General features: G+C 36.4%; 3 protein-coding genes across 7 annotated transcripts in view; 1 reads left to right on the forward strand and 2 right to left on the reverse strand.

Moving 5' to 3' along the window:
- Window positions 1–402: 402 nt before the first annotated feature.
- LOC129422107 (uncharacterized) lies at window positions 403–2935 on the reverse strand. 3 transcript variants are annotated; one of them, XM_055177810.2, is made up of 8 exons: window positions 2782–2896; window positions 2654–2688; window positions 2333–2504; window positions 1798–1857; window positions 1519–1650; window positions 1288–1434; window positions 987–1047; window positions 403–842 (listed from the first exon to the last, which is right to left on the reverse strand). In XM_055177810.2, the coding sequence occupies exons 3-8, from the start codon at window positions 2495–2497 to the stop codon at window positions 736–738; spliced, it is 672 nt and encodes a 223-aa protein (XP_055033785.1). In that variant the 5' UTR covers window positions 2498–2504; window positions 2654–2688; window positions 2782–2896; the 3' UTR covers window positions 403–735. The 3 variants fall into 3 exon arrangements, with proteins under 3 accessions (XP_055033785.1, XP_055033782.1, XP_055033783.1); XM_055177807.2 differs by lacking the exon at window positions 2654–2688 and having other exon boundaries at window positions 2782–2935; XM_055177808.2 differs by having other exon boundaries at window positions 2654–2793.
- The window catches only part of mgst2 (microsomal glutathione S-transferase 2), a 14231-nt gene continuing 8199 nt past the window's right edge, over window positions 2407–8438 (forward strand). Inside the window, exon 1 of the mRNA XM_055177814.2 lies at window positions 2407–2530. Within this exon, the coding sequence (XP_055033789.1) occupies window positions 2518–2530 (13 nt within the window). The 5' untranslated portion in view covers window positions 2407–2517. The remainder of the gene's footprint in view (window positions 2531–8438) is intronic.
- setd7 (SET domain containing 7, histone lysine methyltransferase) overlaps window positions 3847–8438 on the reverse strand; it is a 10048-nt gene continuing 5456 nt past the window's right edge. For 2 of the 3 annotated variants that reach the window (XR_008637287.2, XM_055177806.2), the window contains one exon: window positions 7095–7232. Coding sequence is in view for 1 of the 3 variants with exons in the window: in XM_055177805.2 (XP_055033780.1) it covers window positions 5532–5733; window positions 7075–7232 (360 nt within the window). In the remaining 2 variants the exon portion in view is untranslated. Of the gene's footprint in view, window positions 5734–7074; window positions 7233–8438 lie in introns of those variants that run through there. The other variant, XM_055177805.2, reaches the window with a different exon arrangement.

Here is an 8438-nt window from a genome sequence, read left to right on the forward strand (position 1 = left end):
ATACTCAGAGGATGAATGTTTGTTGGGAATTGTGCCAATGTCAAATTGTTTTTGATATCTTCATGTGCAATGACGTTTAAAGTCCCTGACAACGTCTGTAGTCCCATGTAGCAACCACCCTCTTAAAGACATGTTAAAGATTTTTTTTATTGCACATGGGGTATTGGTGTGTTTTTTGTCGTAGGTTGTGTTAACCCAAGATCTTATTTTGGTTTAACCAAAACCACATTCAAAAAACCCATTGACTAAGGGACGATGGAATCAAAAGTGCTAAAATGCTAACTCGCCTCTGGGTTTTGCCTAAAAATTCACAAAAAACATTCTCTCTTAATTTGATAATAATTTTATCACATCAATTTAGATACTTTTTTTACTTTTATATCAATAAAAAAGCACTCAGAATTATACATTTTTAGTAGATTTATTGAAAAATAAATACAAGTTTCATGTATAAAAACATTGCAGTACATCATAGCTGCAATTTCCTTAAAGTATAAAGCTAATGTACTAAGTTTTAGTATTTAAAAAAGTTAATATAAAATGTATATGGCACTGATAATAAATAAAAGACACAAAGAGACACATCTGTCAAATGGAAACAAGCGCAATTAAAATCTAGATTTTCAACCTTCCCTTCATTATCCAAAAAGTTAACTATCCAACAAACAAATAGAAGTCCTGCGGTGACGGCTTACAAACACAAAGAGACACATTTAAAATCATAGACAGTAATTCTTATGCTAGTCTGCTATAAGGTGGAAGTGTTGAGATATCTCGCTGTTCCTGATCAGGACAGTGATCCATGAAGGACACAGGAGAGTTAAAGATTCGCTCATCTCCGCCTGTATGGGGCAGGATACAATTTCAGTCAGTCACATCCTCACTTGCATAATCATAATGGTTTGCACTGTTGGAGCTACTCTTTGAAATAAACTTATATTATATTATCTCAATGTACCAACCCACTTCATCAACATCTCTCTTACCTTGCCAAGTGCAGACAAGTTCTGTTGGAGCACTAGGGTCATTCTGAGGAACCAGAAATTGCTGCACAATAAACATACAACAACTGTTTATTACAAATCACAGTTATAAGGAAATGCTTAAAGAAACTTCCTTAATAGACCAAACCAAGGCACACAGTGTCGTTGTCTACATGTCTATGTTACATTTTAAAAACTTGATTTAACATCGTGTACTCTGAAGAAATTAAATAATTTTTAGTCAGTCTACATTCATGCAGTGCTCATATAGTGTCACATACTACAAGACTCAGATTTCACTTACCATTCCATTTACAGAGTCATAGCAGCCGCAAAGCGGCAGACTGCGGCAGCCAACAAATGTAATGAGAGAAGAAAAGAGCACGGATCCCGTGCAGACCACAAGAAGGGTGCTGTTAGCGCCTTTAACCATCCGACTGAGGACAAACCTCTACACAGGACACAACTGGATCAATTATATCAACTAAAGACGTACTGACAAACACTGAAAAGCAATGGGGTAATCTGACTGTACCACTTCAGGGATAGGATGGGCATGGAAGATCTCATCGTCCTCCTCTCCATAACTCAGAGTGACGCAAGCGTACACAAACACAATAACAACAGCAACAAAAGACATCACAGCCGACACAATCATGACGTTTACCTAAAAGTGTAAGTGAGGGTGCAATATTATGATAGATGGGTATAAAGACACAAGCAGTCAGAAAAGATTATACTGATGGATGATATGGGCATACAAGTTCAGACTAGCAGTTAAAAAGAGAAAAATACCAAAAATTGCAGAAATTACCAAAACAGGACTTTTCTTTTGGGATGCAAAAAGGGCAAGCACTCCAGGGACAGCCATAATCTAAAAGGAATGAAAACATTAAAAGCATTACATCACACATCTTATTTGACCAATACATTTTCGGTGTCAGTCATAAAAATGCATATTGATGGCTTATTGGTTTATTATCATCGTTTTTATTTGAATTTGATTACTTGCATAGAAATCTAAATTTTAAATTATGTTTACATTTAGGCTATATCATATTTTTGTGTACATATTTACATCTGTGGCCCAGTGAAAACCAAGCAAGTAATTTATGTCATTTGCTGTTTTTACATCAAATCATCCTTTGAAAATACAACATTGATATATTTAATATTTACTGAGTAGGCCTACTGTATGCCATGTCAAAGATCAATGTGAAATCAATCAGGGTCACATATTTTTCCTGATGTTTTTCAGGTTTTCTGTAACTGTTTGAGCATGCCTCGTTGTGTAAAGATGCCAGAATAGTGATCAATTAGATAAACAGTAAATTTAAAGGTTTTCTCACCAATCCAGCCCACAGTGGTGCTCTAGTTTCACTCAGAGTTGTGCTCTTGCGGAACACTGCATCTATAAATCCGCAAACCACGCAGAGTCCAGCGCACGCCACTTGAAGGATGCCCAACAGCACCACACTCTTCTGATTGAAGATGAAATACCTGTAACGGTCCATCTTAGGCCTTGGAGAGGAAGATGAACATAAACAGTAAGTGAATGGGTTTCTTTATGTTTCTCAGACTATTTCTGCAACTTTAAAAGAACAATACTTAAATAATAATTCGATAGTCTTTACTAAACGCGGTTGGATATTTTATCATACGTAGTCTACCGTTAAACTGCAAGTGGTGGACGCTTCGCACGTTCCTGTGTTGATTTTAAAACAACAAAACAGCGAATGTTAATCTAAGCTGTTCTAGAAAGTGTTTTAAGACGTGTAAAGACAAGCTTCGCATTTACCTGAGTCGTTTCTTTAGCACTTCCGGTCCGCTTTGTTTAGGTAAGCAGTGAAGTCCAGCGCGTGTCACTCATTTACCTGAAGTGCGCGCAGGTGCAGTGCCGTGACCACTCCCCCACAGCACACATGTTACAACCAATGTTTGTGTCTAAATTTGACTTTACATTTTTAAAAACATTTAATGAATATTTTTGTATCGTGCTTACAGTTTTTCTCATCGCTTTGGAGCAGTTCTCGATTTTAAAAAATTGCTAAAAATTAAGTCAATTTCTCAGAATAATTCGTACAAACTGCACAACATATGTCCTGCAAAATGGCATCAAAATGACAAGTCCATGTGTCATTGTTCATGAAATATTTAGCCATGTTGTCTATGTACCAAGTGTACACTATTATAAGTGTCAGTATTTTGTGATGTAAACTATAGACAAATTCACAGTTTTACCTTTTTTCTGTGAACAAATTACACGCAGTGTGATTTTGAAAAATAAAAAAATATATATATTTTACAGTACAAATAAAAAATAAAAAAATTAGAAAGGTTCATTGTATACGGCAAGAAATTGTTCATGAAAATTAAATATTTAGCCATGTTGTCTAAGTGTACATAAGTGTCAGTATTTTGTGATATAAACTATGGACAAATTCACATTTTTACCTTTTTCTGTAAACAAATTACAAACAGTGTGATTTTAAAAAATTTCACGATTTACTTGACAGCAATGATCAGTTGAGTTCACATTTACAAAAGACTAAAAAAAACCTGGAAAAAAAACATGACTATAGTAACAGATTATCACACAAAGTTCAGCAATTTTGCATGACATGCCTTGTATGATTAACTAATTTCTAAATGTTTTGAGGTCTGAAAATGTAGGAAACAATTGTACATAATCATTTGCATAAATGTACCAAAGCATTAGCAATTTGTTGAAAACAATGAGAATTTGTTTTATGTTGTGCACAACTGAACAGTGTTTAAAAAAACAATTTCTTATCTGAGAAATGCTCCAAAGTGACTAAGAAAAACTGTAATAGAGAACATAAAAAATGAGACAAATAAACAGAGTTTCGTGCTGTTGGTTTTTATTGAGAAATCTTTGCTGGTAGCATATTGCATATCAAAGCCTGAGGTTTAGTATATAAATATTTATCTTCATCTTGTGCCGTATTCTTCAGATACATTCTGTTCACTCACTTCCAACAAATACACATTAAACATTTTTTAAGGGTGTAGATCTTCCATCTTGTTGTGAAGAAACAGAAATATATAAACATGCATATTGCATTTCCAGTGTAATAATGTAATTCAAGACAACTAGTAAACATTTCAACAATTGTAATTTTGTATAACCCAACTGGTGTGCAAGAATATAAGTGTTTCCAACCATGCAATATATAAAAGTCCTGTATTTTCAGTATAGGGGAACCCTTTGGAGGAGCTAGTTTAATTCAAGACACTAGTTTAATACTGCATAGTAATCACAGGTTGTTGTAAAAAGGCTGCATATCCCATAGAAAAGTTGGTGATCTTTGAATCCTACTCCACTGCATGGATTTCATTTCCTTGTAAGTCACTTTATCCTTGAGGTGAAACTAACACACGATGGCCAGCAAACACGCATACTAGTCCTTCAACATTGTAGAAACCATAGGGTTTTGCAGCTTGCTCGATGATCCTCAAAATTTGAATGAGGATTTCACAGTTATCCTTGTAAACAGATTAAATGTCAGAAATCAAAAGCCTGAAATTCACAGTTCAGTGTATAAATATTTCTCTTCATCTTGTGCCTTATTCTCAGGTATGTTCGGTTTTTTTCACTTCCAACAATACACATTAAACTTTTCTTTTGGTGGTATAGATTCTCCCATTGTACTTTTGTTGTAAAAAATAGAAATATATAAACATGCACATTGCATTGCCAGTAAAATGTAATTCAAGACCAGTAGTAACAATTTCAACTTTGTATAGCCTAACGTGTGGGTTTGTATAATCCACAAGAGGCAGGACAAATTTGTGTGCAAGAATATTACGTTTCCAACCATGCAATATATAAAAGTCTGGTATTATCGATTGACCATTCGCATGTAACATTCATTCTTAAGAGCATGCGCAGTATTATAAGGCAGCTGAAAAACTTCTGGTGAACCGTCACTCATTGGTGTGGTAGCATCTTCAATATACTGAGGTAGTTTTTACAGCATCAAAAGAGTAATACTTAGTTTATAATCAGAATATAATTAGTTAAATAATCATGCCTAGCATTCATTTATTTGTTCAAACGCATTTCATTAATTAAGGGTTAAATTGAATTTGCTAAAGAGAAACACTGCGAGATGCAGCAGTGCCCAGCTGTAATCTGCTCATGATGCTAAAATGTAAACGTGAGAAGTAACCGTGCATATAGTTAATTTAGAGGAACATATCAGAGGAGTATCAAGACACTAGATTAATACTGCATAGTAATCACAAATTGTTGTAAAGAGGCTACATATGCCATGTAATACTGGGAGTGATATTTGAATCCTACTTCACAGCATAGATTTCACTTTTTCAGTAACTATATCCTAATAGCGAAACCAACACACGGTGGCCAACACACACCCGCACGTCCTTTCACATTGTAGAAACCATAGATTTTTGCAGCTTGCTCAATGATCCTCAAAATTTGAGCGAGGATTTCACATTTACTTTTCTTATAAACGGACAAAATTTTCGAAATCAGTGCAGAGGAAAGGGTGATGGGGAATCTTAGCAGGTTTCATTAGCCTCTCTTCCCGATCCTTTCTGCTGAAATTCCTGCAACAGCTTTGTGTACCATTCTGGTGCCTCTGGACCAGATTTCCCTGATATTTCATTTTCGTACTCATAATCGACAGTGAGTTCCTCATCCTTCTGTACAGCATCGATTGATCGGATACATTTTATTAGCCCAAAACGAGGATGGATGAACCTAAAAGAAAACAAGAAGAAAAGTTAACTTCCGGTCTGTGCTTGTTTATCGGTCTGGATCACAGACTGTAAAAAAAGATGGATGTAGTGTTTGTGACGTCACCGATATGTTTCTGAAGATCGTTTTTGAAGCCAATAGTAGGCGATGCCTGCCGTTGCCATCTTTGCCATGTCACTGGGCATTACTCGCGGATATCCGAAAATGGGTGCAGTGGCGGGACGTGGGTGAAGCTGAGGTGGCTGGTTGCTGAAACCACGCCCACCTAGCTCGACTCTAGTGACAGCAGTGGCTGTTCAACTGTCACTCATGTGGCCACACCCTTAATTATGCAGAACTTTAAGGCTTAATATCATTTAAACGGATGAGTTACAAAAAAATTCACCCCCTCACAGTTGTCATGAAGGGCAAAATTAGCTATACAGACCAAAAACCAGGCTTTTAACTAAACCAGGCATTTTTATACCAGGCTGTAAACATATTTTTTTCTGCTCTAAAGATGGCCATTTTACCATGGAGGTCTATGGGAATTGACCCCCTTTTAGAGCCAGCCTTCAATGGCCAGTCAATGAATTGCAGTTTAAAATGATGCCAATACAGAAGTAATCAGAGAGATCGGTAGGTTGCCCCTCGGTCTGGATATAGCGACTAAACTGACCTCTAGAACAAATACATTGTGGAAAACAATGTTTCGGTTTCCAAATAACAAAGAGAGGTCCTACTCTAGAGGAAAATCTACTCTACAGGGACTATAGACGGTTTCATCGGACGCATTTTACACCGTAACGTTACATTTTGTAGACCATGACCAATGGTTTATATTTATTGCCGTGTAGAAGAATACGCGCAGGCTTGTAGTCTTTTTTTACAAAATAACATTGCCATCTACTGGGCTGGAACCATAATAAAGCATTTTCAGATGTATTTGTGTTTCCATGTAAATGCAGTTCTTTTTGACAGCGTTGTCGAGTATCCATGAAAATTTTCAATAATTAAAGGAACAGTATGTAGGATTGTGGCTAAAACTGGTACTGCAATTGCACAACTGGTGGCCAATACACAAAATGACAACATAAACATCAGTTGAGGGCTGCAACTCCACTTTTTAAATGACATATCCTGGCCAGAACACTGTTGTCAGTGATATAAGTATTTGAAATAAAAATTATTTCTTAATGTCTAGTGACATATCAGGGCCATTTTATGATTAATTGATATAAATTTCTTACATACTGTGCCTTTAAGGAAAGGAAAAACTTTCATTTTTTGCTCAATCATAATACTGCTCAATGTAAGAAAAAAACACCTCTTCTGTTTATTTACAGAATATAAATCTACACTCACGTGTCATATTTGCAGTTGGGGGTGAAGGAGTGATTTGCCTTGTGCCCCAGGGTTGCACAATAATTCTCTGTCCGATTGAAAGGTTCCGGAACATCAATCACGGTGTCGTCATCCAATGAAATGGTGTTCCCATTTCGAGACCAGTCACGACTGTCCACCTGTCAGATTGAATATTAATAGGAAACAAAATAACGATTTTTAAAATATTTTAAAAGCCATTTGGAATAAAAAAAAAGACATTGGAGTGATTTCCCATGGTTTAAATTAAGCCAGGACTATGCCTTAGTTAAACTAAAATTATGATATTTAAATAGTTTTTACAACATACCTTACAAAAACATTACTGGTGTGCATCTTGAAACAAAACAATAGCACTGAGGTATTTAAAGATATGTCAGTCAAACATGCATTTTAGTCTACTTAAAGGAACACGCCCAGATTTTGGGAATTTAGCTTATTCACCGTATCCCCCAGAGTTAAATAAGTCCATACATACCTTTCTCATCTCCGTGCGTGCTGTAACTCTGTCTGATGCAGCCCCCGCTAGCTTAGCTTAGCACAAAGACTGGAAGTGAATGGCTTCAGCTACCATACTGCTCCCAATAATTGACAAAATAATGCAAACATTTTCCTATTTATGTGTTGTGATTTGTATAGTCACCCCGTGTACAAATAACAAGGTCATATGAGACACAGCTATCTTTTAACAGTATACATACTGGGAACTATATTCTCAGAAGGCGAAGCACTGCTACTTGGGTGGAGTGATTTGCTCGCAGCACCCAAGAAGCCCCTGGTGAGAACCAGAGAGTTCGGTCAGAGTTGTGCAAATCACTCCGCCCAAGTAGCAGTGCTTCGCCTTCTGAGAATATAGTTCCCAGTATGTATACTTTTAAAACAGTAGTTCCAAAACCTTTTCAATGTGCGGCCCCCCCCTTGTGTACAGTGCATTTTTTTGCGGCCCCCAAAAGAAAATGTATGACAAAAACAGTTTTAAAATGTAATATTTTAATTAAACAAAACATGTAAATTATACCTAGTAGTGCTGTTGGTTAGTTGGCTTATTATTTTTTAGGTTTAATTACACAGAGTTCATGATAAATTAATGTATTTTATAAAATCTTGCGGCCCCCAGTTTGAAAACCACTGTGTTAAAAGATAGCTGTGTCTCATATGACCTTGTTATTTGTACACGGGGTGACTATACAAATCACAACACATAAATAGGAAAATGTTCGCATTATTTTGTCACTTATTGGGAGCAGTATGGTAGCTAAAGCCATTCACTTCCAGTATTTGTGCCAAGCTAAGCCAGCAGAGGCTGCGTCAGACAGAGCCACAGCACGCACAGAGACAAGAAAGGC

The sequence above is a fragment of the Misgurnus anguillicaudatus genome, chromosome 16 (genome assembly GCF_027580225.2).
Source record: "Misgurnus anguillicaudatus chromosome 16, ASM2758022v2, whole genome shotgun sequence".
In the NCBI taxonomy this organism is placed as follows: Eukaryota; Metazoa; Chordata; class Actinopteri; order Cypriniformes; family Cobitidae; genus Misgurnus; species Misgurnus anguillicaudatus.

Coding starts and splice junctions, on each gene's coding strand:
- LOC129422107 (XM_055177807.2), bottom strand. CDS start 2,497: ATGGACCGTTACAGGTATTTCATCTTCAATCAGAAGAGTGTGGTGCTG. Junction 1,435..1,518: donor CCCATCCTATCCCTGAAGTG/GTACAGTCAGAT, acceptor TGTCCTGTGTAG/AGGTTTGTCCTCAGTCGGAT. Junction 1,048..1,287: donor ATGACTCTGTAAATGGAATG/GTAAGTGAAATC, acceptor TTTATTGTGCAG/CAATTTCTGGTTCCTCAGAA.